Source organism: Leptodactylus fuscus, chromosome 4 (assembly GCF_031893055.1).
Source record: "Leptodactylus fuscus isolate aLepFus1 chromosome 4, aLepFus1.hap2, whole genome shotgun sequence".
Classification (NCBI taxonomy): Eukaryota; Metazoa; Chordata; class Amphibia; order Anura; family Leptodactylidae; genus Leptodactylus; species Leptodactylus fuscus.
In genome coordinates this window covers 21395167-21413062 of record NC_134268.1, presented here as the reverse complement: position 1 = coordinate 21413062, position 17896 = coordinate 21395167, and the positions used below count along the sequence as shown (strand labels likewise).

At 42.3% G+C, this 17896-nt stretch overlaps 1 protein-coding gene across 1 annotated transcript in view; it reads left to right on the top strand.

Annotated features, from left to right (window-relative positions):
• The window catches only part of DEPTOR (DEP domain containing MTOR interacting protein), a 47939-nt gene that overhangs the window by 18922 nt on the left and 11121 nt on the right, over nucleotides 1–17896 (top strand). The window contains exons 3-5 of the mRNA XM_075272071.1: nucleotides 438–616; nucleotides 1835–1958; nucleotides 9531–9709. Of these exons, the coding sequence (XP_075128172.1) occupies nucleotides 438–616; nucleotides 1835–1958; nucleotides 9531–9709 (482 nt within the window). The remainder of the gene's footprint in view (nucleotides 1–437; nucleotides 617–1834; nucleotides 1959–9530; nucleotides 9710–17896) is intronic.

Below are 17896 nucleotides of genomic sequence, written 5' to 3'. Positions count from 1 at the left end.
GGAGTACTGGGGGCGGGGATCAGTTGCTCCAACCTGCTATACCCCGCACAGGGCCAGGCGAGATTTCGGCAAAATTGAAGTGGCTTGACCCATTAGAAAGAAAGATGCATATTTTAAATAAAGTTTTTATGAATTTTTTTTTTTTTTTCTAAATTGAGTCTCCCTCCTGTTCTATAGAGATCACTTCTCAGCACTCCATATAGATATCTCCGGATCCTCCAGTGGACCTGAATGACAGCCCAAGGCAAATATGAACCCAGCCTAAGTTTGCAAGGCCTCAAAAACTTCATTTTACTAATAAAAAATTAATAAATTAAAAATACTAAATCTAAAGCGATCCCAGCCAGATCCGTCAACAGCAGCTCCTAATGTGGACGCAGTAAATTGCACGATATTATTATTGCTGTGTCACTTTTATTTCTTTTTTTTTTCCCCAGGACACGGTTACAAGAAGACAAGATTATAAAGGACCGCAGAATACATTTGTGCACTTATCCATATTCTGTTGTGGCTAGAGAAGTGATTGACTGGCTCATTGATCGCAAAGAAGCCACAGACCGGGCCGGAGCTGTAGAGCTGATGAACAAAGTGATGGAGTATAACCTACTTCACCATGGTAAGGGCCCAGACATGGTGTCACTATTGTTTTACTAAAAATGGTTCCATTTGGCTTAGAGATTCCACTGGACACATAGCTTAGGAGTCCGGTGTATTCATGAGCTGAGCGCTCCGCCTGTCCTTTCTCCTAGACATGGATGGTTAGCCGCTCTGTTTCTCCATACACTTCAGTGTGGAGGTGCAGGAGGAGCGTTCTTCTCATGAATACATCGGACTCATCAACTACCTGACCAGTGGTTGCAGATGTTTTTATGCCATATTAGTTAATAGGATAGATTCACTTTATCCACATGGCGTGGTGCCAGTGCTATGTATAGCACTGGCACCACGCCATGTGGATAAAGTGAATCTATCCTATTAATTAATATGGCTTAAAAACATCTGCAGTGGACGGGGCTGTAGCTCCACTCCTATGGCTTAGATACAGGCAGAGCTGGTATGTGGAGGCTCCCGGGAACAACTGATCTGGATGTCAGGCCCCCCCACTGATCAGATACTGATCTGTCCAGAAAACCTCCCAAAGCTAGGCCTCCCCCACCACTAGTTAATACTGCCAGAGCAAACTACTGGTGGCCACACAATTCATGGTGTTCGTTCAATGTCAGCTAGGCGGCACTTTTTTTTTCCTATCAGTATGTCTTTGTAGAATCAGAGGAAATCCACGCAAACACGGGGAGAACATACAAACTCCTTGCAGATGTTGTTCCTGGCGGGATTCAAGCCCAGGACTCCGGTGCTGCAAGGCTGCAGTGCTAACCACTGAGCCACCGTGTTGCCCCTAGAGGGCACATTTTTTAACACTAAATCGCGAGGAGAAAAGCGCAATTCTTTGTTGTCCAATGATGGCCCCACACATTCAAGATATTATGGCGTAAGAGGGGCAACACGGTGGCTCAGTGGTTAGCACTGCAGCCTTGCAACGCTGGAGTCTTGGGTTCAAATCCTGCCAGGAACAACATCTGCAAGGACTTTTGTATGTTCTCCCCGTTTGCGTGGATTTCCTCCCATTCTACAAAGACATTCTGATAGGGAAAAAAAATTCATTGTGATCCCTATATGGGGCTCACAATCTACATTAAAAAAAAAAGATATTGTGGCGTAAGTAACCTACTCTGTGGTCGCGGGTCACAAGGCTATAACATGAGCAGGGCACTGTACAGTCCTCCTAGTCTACTATATCCACATGTAACTCACGAGCTCCTGTTTTACGTTGCAGTCTCTAACCAATACCCGGATTTCAGAGACTCCAAACTCTTGTATCGCTTCGCTAAAGATGATGGAACTTTTCCCATGGAACTGGATGTGAAGGTGATAATGCGGGGACAGCGCATCTATGAAAAGTATGTACTCGGAGGAGGCTTCTGTGCTGCAAATCTACAACCGCTACTATGCAAAATACATCTGAGTATTACATGGCGGGGTTTACAGTATGTGATGCAGGCGCTGGATATTCTGCTTTATGGCTGAACAGCAGCATATGGCGAACAGCAGGGCACAGTGCCATCATATATATATAGCCACATTGCATCTCCTCCTGGCACATAGCTAGTGTACCACAATATAACCCTTAATAACGGGCATACCTCCCAAGATGGGTGCCCTTATAGCAGTGCATGTAGAGGTACAGTACAAGCACCCTTTTAGTGCCCACGACCAAGTGTGCAGTCCGATGCTTCTCCAAGGGGATGTCTTTGGTCCAATGAATACAGAGCAGGTCCTATCCTGTTACATGTCAGGGGTGAAGAAAAATAGATGTCGGTACACAACAGAATGAACTTTGATGTCACCCAAGTGTATTCCACTGCAAAATCGACCCCCAACTTGTATGTCAAGGACCCCCAACATGGCTCGCATTTATGGGTGAGTGTCCGGCTAGGGAGCCATCAGTGAGTTGCTCTATGACATATTAGATGGTGTAAGGTAAAGGTGCACACCTACTATTCTTGCATATATTAGTATTGCTGTAGATGGAATTGCTCTTCAATCTCTTGTCCTGGTGATTGGATAGTCAGTTCTTGTGCAGGCGTCGAGCCTATGAGACCAGAAATTGCCCAGGGCTCCATTTTGTTACGTCCCCGCTCGGGGTGTAGTGTAGTCGGAACACGCCATCAAGGTTAATGTGCTATTAGATACCCCGGTCAATAACCACGTATTCTGCGTGTTACTACCTCTCCTTATCAGCCACTAATAGCCCGGCCTCAGGCAGCCATTAGTAAATGGGGCTCGACGAGGCCGCCGCACACTTGTGTACACTGAATCCATCATATTAAGCTGCTTGGTTAGGAGGACAGAAAGCAAACAGTGACCGATGTAGCAGAGCCGAGTCTGTCATTTATCTCTCCATTGTATGCTTTGCGATAATTGAGTTACATCAGAGTGATATATTATAAAGAATTTGTAATGTCGAAACGTTTTCAAGACCTCTGCTTGCTGTCACTCGACGGAAACCTTTTTATTGTTTACTTCCAAGGGTTTTGGAGTAGATATACGTACAGTGCTCGCGTTCAGGGCGTAGATCAGCCGCTGTAATGGTGTTCTATAGCAGGTATGTCTCATGACATTCCCTTTAAAGGGGTTCTCCACTTGTCACAATTCACATTTTGCTGGTGGGGGGTCAACAATCCATTTTTTTTTTTGCAAAGAGACTTAGAAACGGGGCCCCACGTAACGTAAAGGCTGCAATTTTGCCATGGCGTTTTACAGTCCCATCCACACATTGCAGAAAGAACGCGGATATCGCATATTTGTAAATTGCAGCATGTCACTTGTATCTATGCTGCGAGTTTCCTAGAAGTATAATGGAAGCAGAAAGTCCGCTGAGGTTTCCTCTGTGAAAAGTGATGCAGGAAAACCGTGTTGCATTCCCGCAGCGCTATGTGGGGCCTAAAAGGGTTTCCATGTATTGGTGCAACCCATGTGTATCCCGGGGGAGGTCAAATTAAAAAACATTAAAGAAAAAAGTTGGCTCCCACTGCTGTCCATCAAACTCATGCCGGGGACTAGTTGCCGAAAGTTCTGCAGTTCATGTGATCGCTGGGACCGATTGTTGGCCACTGATCAGTCGTGGGTAGGGTTGAGCGATCGGGATCAGGAAAGATCGGATCCCGTTTGGCGATCGAGCAAATTTAGCAATCGGGATCAGCTGGAAAATGATCGAAAATTGGATTTTGAAATCTCAAGATCAGCTCAACCCTACTGTATATATAATATACAATTAGGGTTGAGCGATCGGGATCGGGAAAGATCAGATCGGCGATCGAGCAAATTTCACGATCACAATCAATCGGCTGGAAAATGATCAGAAATTGGATTTTAAAATCGATCACAAAATCTCAAGATCGGCTCAACCCTAATCATTGTGGTGTAGGACTTCTGCAACAAGGCCCCGGCACAAGTCTTAACATTTGCCGGTGATGGGTAATGGAGAGCCAGGGACAGTTTGCTATGCTATATATAATATTTTTTTTATTTTTTTTTTTTTTTTATTTTGCATCTCCCCTGGCCTCCGCACAGGTTGCTTTAATACCTAGACAATCCCTTTAATCCAGATCTCCTCTGACATCAGAGACCACTTGGGGTGAGGTGGGGTGTACCGATCCTTCTAATATTCTGCCATCTTGTGTGCCATCTGATAGCGCTCCCGTGCCTTGCTTTTGTGGGGCGGTTCATGTTTGGGGTGGTGTCTCTGGTGACAGCTGTACATTGATCACATTCCCTATGCACTGAGTGGTCACTAACACTTGCACACTTCTGTTCCTTGCACGCTGTTTCTTGCCTTCACACCATCTTGGGCGCAGCAGCCACTTCTAATCCTACTACCGCATTTATACCTTTGACTTCCATAATGCTGGAGTAATCCCAGAGTGTAAATCCTCGTGACGGACGGGGTTGGTCGGAGGTTTTCCAAAAGAGAGAAAAACTGGGACAGAGATCTTGCAGCTTGTGAGGGAACAGCTGTCTCATTGAGTCAGCAGATATGCCCTCCTTTACCCTCTGTAGGGTAAGTTCACACGGAAGCCGTATCCGCCCCAAAATCCTGACCAAAAAGAGGGCTCCCATTGAAATCTATGGGAGCCGGTCAGTTCCTTTTTCCGGGAGCCGTTTGTTCCGGTTCCAGTTAAAAGAAGCGACACGCTCATTCTTCAGGTGGATTCGCCTCACGACATCCACCTGAAGACACTCCCTCCATTCATTTGGGCCTAATTCGGAGCAGAGTGCGCACCGGTATCCAGTCGCAGCTACCTGGATTTTGGTCCGGAACCTGAGGCGGCCTCCTCCTTAGGTTCCGGACCAAAAAACCCTGTGTGAACTCGGCCTTACACATGCAGTCTCGGCTAGGCCTAGCATCCTTGGGTCCTCAATGGGGAAGGGAATAAGCAGTTATTGCAGACACCTCAGCATGCCCAATCCTTTCCTTCCTCAGTATCATCAATTGGGGCCTCCATAAGATTAGTCAACTGGTCCATTGGTGATCGGCGGGATCAGTGATCTTATACTTACTGGTAACTCTTGACTTTAGTGGACATGTTCTATAAAGGACCCCCGTCATGTCAGGGGTATAGAGGTGGCCATATATATGCACCACAAGAGAATTGAAGAGACTAAAGTAAGCAGCCGACCCCGCGCTCGTTCTCTGCTTTGCCTGATAAAATGGGAGAGATTGTAATTGGGGGTGAGCCGGCTGTTCCATAAGTCCCATTGACTTGAGGTAGGATGGGGAGTCTTCCAAGTATTCCCCTTATACTTACACTGTCATCCTACTTGCGCTGTAACATGGGGACTCCTATAAGTCCTACACTGATGCAGTATAGATTGTGAGCATCTAGGATGGAGACCCCCTCTAAGTAGACTGTGAGCAGCGAGGACTTGTCCCTGCTTTTTGTCAGGAGCTTTTTCACCGTTGGTTGTTTCTTTCTTTGCCTCTGACTCTCAGGAACACAAAGAGGTGATTGTAAGTGTACGAAGTGCTTGAGCTGACGTCAGCGGGTGCAAAAATAAGACTTGGCCCGACCTGACTGAGTTACTGTATAAGATGCTGCTTCAGTACAAGAACCTCTATAAGGAGGCTCCGCAGATGGTCAAGTACACGACTACAGCGTGGCGTCAGTGGTCTCAATATATGGTATGGAGAGTCGGACCTGGCCGGGAGGAGGGGGCTTTTATTCCTTCTATGGTTCAGTACTGATTTAGATTTAAAAGGAATTTATCACCATTTTTCTTAAATTTATTTTATTTTAATATTTATTTATTAAAACCAATTATATCACTTTTTTTCTAATCAGTTTTATTTTCTGATTGTAGGTTGTTTTTGGGATTAGTGGACAGAGTGGAAATTTCAGGATATAGTATTTATTAACTCTTTCGGATATTTAAATATGGCGGCTGCTCAGAATTATTATGTATTGTACAGCAGAGACTTGGCACTAATGCCTGCGATCAGTGCCCGTATTGATCACGGGCCTTAAGGCCCTATGACATGGGCGTCACCATTTTGGGTTGGGTAGGATCGCCGAAATAAGATCCAGGGCCAACGATCTTTTGCATGTCAGCCAGGAGCCTATTGAAGGTTCCCTGGTTTGTCTGACATTTATTTGTATGACAAAAATAAAGAAATAATAAAAAATTAAAAATTTTAATCACTGCTTTTCCTTAAAACACATATAGACGTTTTTTTAAAAAAAAAAATTCAGATTAGGTATCCTTATGTTTGAAAATGCCTGTTCTACAAACTTATTAAATTATTTTTCCTCAACAGTGAATACTGTAGTGAAGGGGGGAAAAAACACAAAAAAACCCGGCAAACCGCATTTTTTTTGTTTGGTGTTTTTGCCTCTTAATAAAAATTTTAATAAAAAGTGATCAAAGCAATAGACATTCCCCAAAGTGGTACAACTAAAAAATAAAACTGCCCCCCCCCCAAAAAAAAAAAAAAAAAAAAGATGCCCCATGCATCCCTGTACATGGAAATATAAAAAGTTATGGGTGTTAGAATATGGCGACTTTAAGAAAAAATTTTTTTTCAAAGTTTTAGATTTTTAAGGGATCGAAATATAAATAAAACAATATAAGTCTAGTATCCCTGGAATTGTACCATAACATAGAATACAGCTGACATGTCGCAGTGAATGCCGTAAAAACAAAGTCCATAAGAAGGTCTGCAAATGCATTTTTCCTCTAATTCCACCCCATTCTGAATTTTTTTCCAACTTCCCAGTACATTGTACAGAATAATAAATGGTACCATTATGAAGAACAATTTGTCCCGTAAACATTAATCCCTCGTATGGCTCTTTGAACGGAAAAATAAAATAGTTATGACATTTGGAAGGCGAAGAGTCTTCAACAAAAATCGAAAATGGAAAAACTTCACTGCCAGGAAGGGGTTAATATAATTAAAAAAAAAAAAAAAAAGTTTAAATATAAAAATTGAGTTTAAAAATTAGATCATCCCGTTCCCAGTAAGCAACTCCCTATGATACTATAATTCCATGGACTTGGCAGTGCCGATCCTGCCGCGCTCTGCAATTTTTATGGGCACATTTAATTGACTCAAATTTCTAAACTGTCTATAAAGCGTCGCCTTCATTTTGGTCTGAAAAAAAAAAATTACAGTGTAAATTCACTTTGGAGAAATTGTCTATTAGTAGAGACCAGCGCTGCAGCCAGTCCTAATCTAAGGCCGCCATATGCACATGATAGGGGCTTTCATAGCTATGTTTAAAATTAAAAAAAAAAGTTCTGTGAGGGTTTATTTTTTGCATGATGAGTTGGACTTTTATTTGTCACTATTTCGGGGTACATGCAATGTTATGATTGGCCTTTATTCACGTTTATGGGGGGTCTGTGTGAAAAAGAGAGAAATAATAAAAAAAAAAAAAAACCACAATTCTCTAATTTTTTTTGCTTTTTGTTTCTAAGGCATTCACTCTACATTTAATGACATGACAAGTTTGTCCGAGGGGGTCATTACAATTACAGCCATACCTGATTTATATTGATTTTGTGTTTTACCGAATTTACTAATTAAACAAGATTTTTTCCGAACAAATTCTGCCGTCTCTTACTTTTTATTTTTTACTGTACTGCTGACAGATATGTCAGGGCTCTTTTTTTGCCGGATAAGTTGTACTTTTTCTTGGTACCAATGTTTGGTAGGTCTAACTTGAAGATCACTTTTTATTGCTAGCTGTTTTTGGATCGTGCAGACTTAGGGCAGGTTCCCACTTGCGCCCCAGTCTCCGCTTTTAGGTTTCCGTCTTCTGCCGACAGGAGACGAAAACCCAGCAGACATTGTCCGCCCGTGAGTAGGGTTGAGCCAGTCTTGAGATTTCAGGATCGATTTTAAAATCCGATTTATGATCATTTTCCAGACGATCGCGATCGTGAAATTTTCTTGATCGCCGATCAGGATCCGATCTTTTCTGATCCCGATTGCTCATCCTTAATTGTATGCTATATATACAGTGGGGTTGAGCCGATCTTGAGATTTCAAAATCCGATTTTCAGTCATTTTGCAGCCGATCCCGATCGTGAAATTTGCTCAAGCGTCAATCGGGATCTGATCTTTCCCGATCTCAATCACTCAACCCTACCCGTGAGTGTTTTGTGGTCTCTGCCGCGAAACTGTTTTTTTTTTTTTAACCGGACACAAAGCCCTGCATGTCCAACTTTGTGCCTGGTTAAAAAAAATGGTTTAGCTGTGGAGACCACAAAGTGCTCACGGGCGGACATTTTTCATACCCATTCAAATGAATGAGTTTGAAAAGTGTCTGCCAGTTTCCGTCTCCTGTCCAGTTTGTAGGGCAGAAGACGGAAACCTAAAAGCAGAGACCAGGGCGCAGGTGTGAACCCGCCCTTATGCACACTTAGAAATAGCTACGATATTTATATAATTTTTTTTATGGTTACTTTGTGGTTTTTTTATATATTAAAAGGTAGTGGGTTTAAAAAATAAAAAAAAAAAATCACTTTTTTAACTTTTTGTTTATTTTTTACAATTTTTTTTTAACTTATTTTTGTACACTTTTTTTAAAAAAACTTTTTATTTTACATTTTTTTTTTTAAACTTTTTTTTTTTACCCTTTTTTCCCCTGTCTTACAAGAGGTCTTGAACCTGGGATCTGTAGATACATCGCATATAGTAGGGAGCTGCAGACCGCTGCTGGCTTCCATGGCAAGCCTTCCGACGCAACGATCTTGCCCCCGAACCGCTCGGATCCCTTGGTCACTAATGATCACGGCATCCGACGAGTTAAACCACTTTCCAGCTCCGGCGACTAGTCCAAGACACTGAAGTAATGCCGCAGCTCCTGCACCTGCCACATTACGTCACTGTACTATTACTATTATAGTCCTCAGCATTCAACAAGACACTCGTGATAGTACGGTGCTGAGTGGGAAGGGGTTAAAAATCCAGTGATGGCTATTCCTATTGACCTGAGCCTAGCATGCATGTGTATGTGAGAGTCGTGAGGAATAGCTGCCATGTATGGACACCTCTAGGCTGACCATAACATGACTCCATTGTAGTGACCAAGTTACCCCCTGTCATGGTCAACGGAACCAAATCGCCATATTATAAGGGTATTGCTAGGGTACTATAGGTGGCACTAGTGCTGGGGCTTCTATATGGCTACTACAGTGGGTGACCAATTATATGGTGGTCAAGACCACTATATGAGGACTCTGTTGGATGGGGCTATTATATGGCTAGGCCTTACTATATGTGCCCTGCCACTACTCCGTATACTACACTGGCACTGCTGTGGTTGGTGTTACTCTATGGGCACTGCTGCCGCTGGTCTCTTATACGGGTATTGCTAGGTTATTGTATGAATGGAGGAGGAGCTGCCTTTTTAATTAATAATGTATAACAATTATCATTAATGTGTCATTTTTTTTTGTTACAACAGGATAACGAATGCGAACGTCAACCTTCTGCAATCCAGAGAAGTAGAAGGGGTTAAATATGAGCGCTGCTTTGTTGCCAGAGAGATGATCGATATGCTGATCCATATACGCGAGTGCAAGAATCGGAGTCACGCTGAGCAACTGTGCCGGCGTCTTCTGGAACATGCCGTAATACAACATGGTAAGGAAAGTACCAAAGTCATGTTTTATTTAAAAAAAAAATAAAAAGAATAAAAATATATATATATATATATATATATATATAAAAGAAGCTTACTGCTTTAGCCCCCGTGTTAACACTTCCTGTCACTGTGACTTGGCCTCATTATAGATGGTCACTGACATGTGAGGTATGTTGCATGGAGTTCTAGTTTCTGTCCCTCTATGATATTGTAATAGCTGCACATCAATAAACTTAACTTACTGTATTTTTCGGACCATAAGACGCACTTCGGTTTTGGAGGAGGAAAAAAAGGGGAAAAAAATAATAATTATATTGGAGATCTGCTGCTGGAGGGCCACAGTGGCGGAGAGAAGTGTTGCACAACCTGTGTGGCTTTGCAGCTGCTGCTAAACTACGGCTCCCATCATCCCAACCTGTCCAAGTGTGATGGGTTTGGTTTTTGCAATAGGTTCAGGTCCACATGGACAGGTGACCCTGCAGTTGAACTTGTCTATGATAACGTGGGACACGCAAATATGGAAGGCGCGGGCTTTCTTCTCCTAACGTGCCTGCAGTGTCTGGCCCCCACATAGTACAATATGCTGCCCAGCCCCGACACTTCAGGATTTTTCCCATAGTGGCCCCACACAGCATAATATGCTCCCATAGTAGTCTCCACACGACCATATGCTCTCCACAGTGGCCCCCACACAGCATAATTTGCTCCCCACAGTGGCCCCCATACTACCATATGCTTCCCATAGTGGCCCCCACACAGCATAATTTGCTCCCCACAGTGGCCCCCCATATGATTCCCATAGTGGCCGCCATACAGCATAATATGCTCCCCACAGTGGCCCCCCATATGCTTCCCATAGTGGCCCCACACAGCATAATATGCTCCCCACAGTGGCCCCCATACTACCATATGCTCCAAACAGTGGCCACCACACGACCATATGCTTTCTATAGTGGACCCCACACAGCATAATTTGCTCCATGTCCATATTATTATACACGGGCGTATCCTCAGACCCCAGTGTATAATAATCAGAGACCCAGGAGAAATGATTACAAATAACAAATACTTATACTCACCTTTCCCGGTCATCCTTGTTCCACCCGGTTCTCTTCTGCACTTTCTTTTGCGTGTGACACATCCTAGCTGTCACTGCTGGGGCCTGTTATTGGCCCTCAGCGATCACATAAGGTGTGATATCATTACGCCGTTGTGCCCCACGTGACTGTTGCGGCCCAATCACGGGTCCTAGCAGTGACGTCTTTGGAAGCCCAGGAGAGAGGAGTAGAAGTGTTTGTTATTTTTACTCACCTCCCCTGGGCAGATTGCGTGTATAATGATCGGGAAACCAGAATTTCCCGATGACTATCATGATGTTGGCGGAACGCGGCTATCTCCAGGGCCGCTCCACTGTCGCAGACTCCCCACACCCACTACATTTCGACTATAAGAAACCCCCCCCCATTTTCCTCCCAAATTTATTGGGGAAAAAGTGCATCTTTTAGTCTGAATAATACAACATATTGTTCCCGAAACTATCTCTGTCCACCTAATGAGCTGAGTGCTGGTGGTCACACATGCTCAGTCACTCTCCTCACAGCCAGGTGTCTCCATAGGGTTTCTCTCTTTACTGCAGGGTACCCCATAGAGATTGCTACTTCCTGACAAATCGGGCCAAAAGCCAAGTGCCCGCAGTAGGTGTCAGTAATATACCGTATATACTCGAGTATAAGCCGAGGCCCCTAATTTTACCACAAAAAAACTGGGAAAACTTATTGACTTGAGTATAAGCCAAGGGGGGGGGAATGCAGCAGCTACTGGAAAATTTCAAAAATGAAAATGGTCGGAGTTTTTGGGTGCAGTAGTTGCTGGTCATAGACACCACCCCCCCCCAAAAAAAAAAAAAAAAAAGTACTTTTTTTTTTTTTTTTGCTGACTCGAATATAAGCCGAGGGGGCTTTTTCAGCACAAAAATAGTGCTGAAAAGTTTGGCCTATACTCAAGTATATACGGTATATTGTCAGCTGACAAATAGCTGCTAGTTTTTTTTTCTGCGTCCCATTCATTTCAATGGGGTTTGCGAGGCGGAATCTGCCTGACGATAGATCGTGTTGCTTCAAAAAAAATCAGCTAGAGGAAAAACAAAAATCTGCTCTTGACTCCCATTTGAAATGATTGGGAGAATTAGGAGGTTTTTTTTGTTTGTTTTTTTTTTAACTCAGTGTGAACATACCCCAACAGTATTTTATGACTTTTGCTATGACTTCAAAAACCTTTAAATAGGTTCTTGAAAGCTCCAGTGTGGATTGTGTCCAGGTTTTCCTGCCAGAACTGTAGAAACGCTCATGACAAAAACATATTGCAACACATTGGCAAACATTATATAATCGCTCGGAGCCGGAGTCATTCGAGGATTTCTGCTGCGCTCCCGGTATTTGCTTTGCTTTGCTTGACAGAGAAGATGTTAGAGCCTTTGATTTGCTTTTGTGATTTTTGACTTTTTTTTTTTTTTTTTTTAATTTTAAGAAATCAATAGGATTTGCCTTAAGGTGACCTGATGGGGAACACGGGGGTCCATAGCTCCATAGCAATCTATTAGGTCGGAGGTCATCCCTCCGCAAATAGTTGGGACAAGGGACAGAGTCCAGAACAAAAAGTCTCCTCCTGTGTTGGGCTCAGGCCGACCATGTATTGGACAGTTGCCTATTCATTTAAAGGGGATGTATAGCCATTTATTTTATTTTATTTTATTTTTTCATTTATTTATTAAAACCGGATGTAGAAATCTATCACTTTTTTTTTTTTTAAATGACATTTTCCAAATTTATTCATTTTTATTCTATTTTCTGTACATGATGATGGAGTCGGCCATCTTGTCTGAGCATCTCCTCTGCTCTGTTGACAGCGTTTAGTGATCTGGTTTACAGTAGTCGTGGCCGTAGGCAGCTGTGCTGATGCATTAAAGGGACAACTCCATGGGGGCAGTAAAAAAACAAAAAAAATGCATACTCGCCTGTCCCCATTCCTGTGGTATCTTCCTGCTCCTCCCCATTCAACTGCTCCAGTGGCATCTTCTGCAGCTGCTGACTGGCCTAAGCGGTCACGTGACCACTGAGGCCAATCAGTGAATGGTCTGAATGCCACTACTTGTGACATCACACAGGTCCTCTTCCTGAGGCCGCTGATCGGCCTCAGTGGTCATGTGACTGCTAAGACTGATCAGTGGCTTCAGCCCGATACCGGGAGAGCAGATGAAGTGGGAGGTGCATGCCGACATCGGAGCAATGGGGACAGGTGAGTATGCTTTTTTTTTTTTTTTTTTTTTTTTTTTCTTTTTTTTACTACCCCCAACTTATTTAAACTTAAAGTTCTGCCTGGACAACCCCTTTAAGGCCTATGAGATAGTTTTCTTGACATGCTCAGTGCAGTGATGAGTCAGTGGTGTTATCTATAAAGGTGTCACCTGCTATTGTAATACTGCCTGTGATGTAAATGAGGTGACTGCTGCAAAGAAAACCCCTTCAGAATTGGCAAGTGTCAGCCAATTATTAGGCTTAGTGGCCAGAGGGAAAATAGCAGGATATAGTAATTGTATTTATTAATTTAATTATTTTATATAAAGATCGTGACATGGAAAATTAAGAATGCAATTCTTAAATATGTTAACATAAACTGGGTTGTTTTCCAGTGACATATAATACCCTTACTGTATGTACCAGCGTCCATTTCCGTTGGTATAATTTGCCGCAGAATGCGTGTCAGATTTTTGCTGTAGATTTGCAGTTTGACGGATAGATCCATTTAGTTGCATGTTGTATCTCGTCACGGTTTCCGGATTCCCATTGAAAGCATAGGGTTGCAGATTTTGGCTCTGAATATGTGGGAAACTCACTGTGTGCAGATATACTAGGGTGCAGCTCCCAGTGCACCGTTACTTCATCATGTGTACTCACATTTAGGCTGAGGCCACACATAAAGAATATAACTACTATAATACTTCCCCTGTGTACAAGAATACTATAATATTGCCTCCTATGTACAAGAATATAACTACTATAATACTGCAGTATTATAGTAGTTATATTCTTGTACATAGGAGCAGTATTATAGTAGTTATATTCTTGTACATAGGAGCAGTATTATAGTAGTTATATTCTTGTACATAGGAGTAGTATTATAGTAGTTATATTCTTGTACATAGGAGGTTGTATTATAGTAGTTATATTCTTGTACATAGGAGTAGTATTATAGTAGTTAGTCTTGTACATAGGAGTAGTATTATAGTAGTTATATTCTTGTACATAGGAGCAGTATTATAGTAGTTATATTCTTGTACATAGGAGTAGTATTATAGTAGTTATATTCTTGTACATAGGAGGTTGTATTATAGTAGTTATATTCTTGTACATAGGAGTAGTATTATAGTAGTTATATTCTTGTACATAGGAGGTAGTATTATAGTAGTTATATTCTTGTACATAGGAGGTAGTATTATAGTAGTTATATTCTTGTACATAGGAGGTTGTATTATAGTAGTTATATTCTTGTACATAGGAGCAGTATTATAGTAGTTATATTCTTGTACATAGGAGGTTGTATTATAGTAGTTATATTCTTGTACATAGGAGTAGTATTATAGTAGTTATATTCTTGTACATAGGGGGTAGTATTATAGTAGTTATATTCTTGTACATAGGAGTAGTATTATAGTAGTTATATTCTTGTACATAGGAGGTAGTATTATAGTAGTTATATTCTTGTACATAGGAGTAGTATTATAGTAGTTATATTCTTGTACATAGAAGTAGTATTATAGTAGTTATATTCTTGTACATAGGAGCGGTATTATAGTAGTTATATTCTTGTACATAGGAGTAGTATTATAGTAGTTATATTCTTGTACATAGGAGGTAGTATTATAGTAGTTATATTCTTGTACATAGGAGTAGTATTATAGTAGTTATATTCCTGTACATAGGAGCAGTATTATAGTAGTTATATTCTCGTATATAGGAGCAGTATTATAGTAGTTATATTCTTGTACATAGGAGTAGTATTATAGTAGTTATATTCTTGTACATAGGAGTAGTATTATAGTAGTTATATTCTTGTACATAGGGGCAGTATTATAGTAGTTATATTCTTGTACATAGGAGTAGTATTATAGTAGTTATATTCTTGTACATAGGCAGTATTGTCGTGGAAATATTGTAATATGCTTTGGATGAGCAGCTGCTTTATTCCCCTATAAAGCAGGGCATGTAAGGGGGAGTTCACACTACCATTACTAATGTCCATTGCTGTCTTCCGTTACAGGATGACAGCAACGTACATTAAACTGTCAGAGAGAATGGTCACAGACTGATATTGCATCTGTTCCCACTGACCGTTCTCTGTGACAATTCTATGTCCATTGCTGCCATCCTATGAAGTGAAGACAGCAGCGGACATTAGTAATGGCAGTGTGAACTGCCCCTAAGATAGGAGTATATTACTGTTTAGAGCAGATGCTATAGTTTTCTCTGCGACCCCTTCAGGTCATGTCTTATAGTTTACCTGCAGTCAAATGGGGTCAAGTATTTTCTAGTTTCCAGAAGTCTCCCAGCTTGCAGTAAACACTATGGCGTAGCGGTAAGATCTCCGCACCGGCACATAATCCTGCTTATACTAGATGTCTCTAGATAATGCTGTGCACCGTTGTTAGGTCTTATTGCCCTTGCATGGGTCATATGTAAGAATCTGGTAATTTATGATGTTATTACCCAAAGCAAACAGATTCCCGCTGTCATTATACATGCGCAGGTTACTGTTGTGTTTGTTGTGTAAATGACAGCTGGCTACTAGATCTATGGCGCGTGTTGCTATACTCCACATAGTGTATTCATTTTCATCTCATCCACGTTTGTCACATTTTCGTGACCTTGACATGAAATAAGTCCGCACCCATTTATAGCAGGCCCTTAGGCCACCCGTGCACACATGCACACCTATCTTCAGATGTAGCAAAATTTATCCAGTTCAAGATTGGCACCTCCTCCGATTCCAGCACAGTTGGAATTTTTTCTCTAGCCCCCACAGTTCCTGCGCAATCAGTATTGTTAGGTTCAGCACCCAATATTGTAATTTGGCTCTCTACTGTCAGGTGGGCGGTCCTAGACAATCTACTCCAACTAGATACTGCCCACCTGACAGTAGAGAGCCAGATTACGATATTGGGTGCTGAACCTAACAATACTGATTGCTCAGGAATGGTGGGGGCTAGAGAAAAAATTCCAACTTTGCTGGAATCAGTGGAGCAGCAATTATTGAGGGATGCAAAGAGTTACAGTTGACTCATTGATACATAATGAAACATTACCAGGAGCTGCGCTGATCTGCAAGGGCACCCCTTGTCATACCCCCTCAGATCTAATATTGATGGCCTCCCTAAGATTTAACCCCTTTATAGTTGCCCGACGCTGCCAATTGGCATCAACATTGTAATTCAGTGGTTAGGTCATATTGGTCATCTTTTCTGCGTTGGCCCCCTGGAAAACTCTCCAAGCCACACCCCTTCTCAGTAAAGCCCCGCCCCTTTTAGAAGGATAGACCTTTTTTGTGACAGACACTAAATCTGCCAGGTTTTTTTTTAGATTTTTTGACATGATCTGCACCTTAAGTGCTCAGGTTACATAACAGAGAGCTTGTAGGATGTGCGGGCATTCTGCCAGGCCCAAGAGATCCGCCCACTCTTCTGGAAATCTTGGAGGTCATCCCATTTTTGAGGAGCCTTCTGAATGTTTTTGGAGCGTTGGTAGGTATGGGCTAGGGTCACACAGCTATCACACTGACCCGTTATTTTCTATGGCCTCATACACACGTGCGTTATCACGGGTCTGTGTATGGGGCATCGAGCCCGGGACAAAACTCAGGACAGGTCCTCTTTCTGTCCGCTTTTGCAGCGGAGGGCGTGGACAGCACACGGATATCCTCCATTGCCTTCTGTGCCGTTTTCCCACGGACCTAGCTTCACTATAAGCGCTCACCTCATGGCGGACTTTCTTGTAAAATCCTTGAGACTAAGTACATTCCTCCCAAAGTATTGGGTCCTGGCATCGATACAAAGAGCTTTCCCACTAATCTTCTAGGAACTTTTGTCTTGGCTCTCGAGTTATTAAGACAAAGCCAGAAGAAAAGACATAATTGTCCGCACATCTGGGCCATTGTTCTGTAAAATTCCCGCTCTGTAGCTGCAGTGCTCGGGCCATTGTGCCTAGGCAAGTCCATTACTTCAGGGAAGTGCAATTAGCTAAATTACCTCCCCGTCTAGTGATGAAATAGTTTGCTCCAGGGCTGATAATTACTCCATTGTGAATACCAGGGCTCCTTATGTGCACGTCTATTGTTACACGGGATTAAAGTGCAAGTCATCGAGGTTTATAGACTCCGATCTGTAGAACAATCTGATCGATTTACTAATCAATACGAGATTGAGGTCGTTCATATTACATGGCAATATCCACAATACAATCTTTGTTTGCTGTTCCCACCATTAAAATGGGAGACCCCATTTTAAAGGGGTTGTCCAAGAGAAGTGTCTGTTTGCAAGGGGGAAAAAAATCTAGTCTAGTCTTGTTTTAGCGGAAGTTCCGTGACATACAACACATAAAAGGTTGCAAATTTGTATGTGCAATTTGTATTTATTTATTCATTTTGCACCAACCTTACCCCTTTCCCAAAAAGTGGGCATGCAGTCTTTGACAAAAATTTATCATTTACACCATAAATCTGGTATAAATAATGTGCTGGAAGTCTACTACAGCTATGAGCATGCCCTGGCAAAGGGGTGCAGCTCATAAATGAGGTGCATCCTCTGCCATCAAGGACCCAGGACCTGCGCTGATCAGCTGTTTGCCATGTTCACAGGTCACATGGTACAGCAGTAGCTCGGTCCCAATTAAAACAAACAGGGCTAAGCTGCAATTTCAAACAAAGTACCAACAATTCAACCAGCTGATCGGCAGGGGTTCCAGGTATCAGACCTGCACTGATCGCATATGGATGATCTATCCCAAGTCCTGTAAAACCTGTTTAGTCCTATAGCCAAGTGCTGTATTCTACTTCACTTTGGCAGTCCCGTAGATGAATGGGATTAGTTCTAACACATCCAAGCCCTATATAATATATTCCTGTGTCAGACTGTCCAG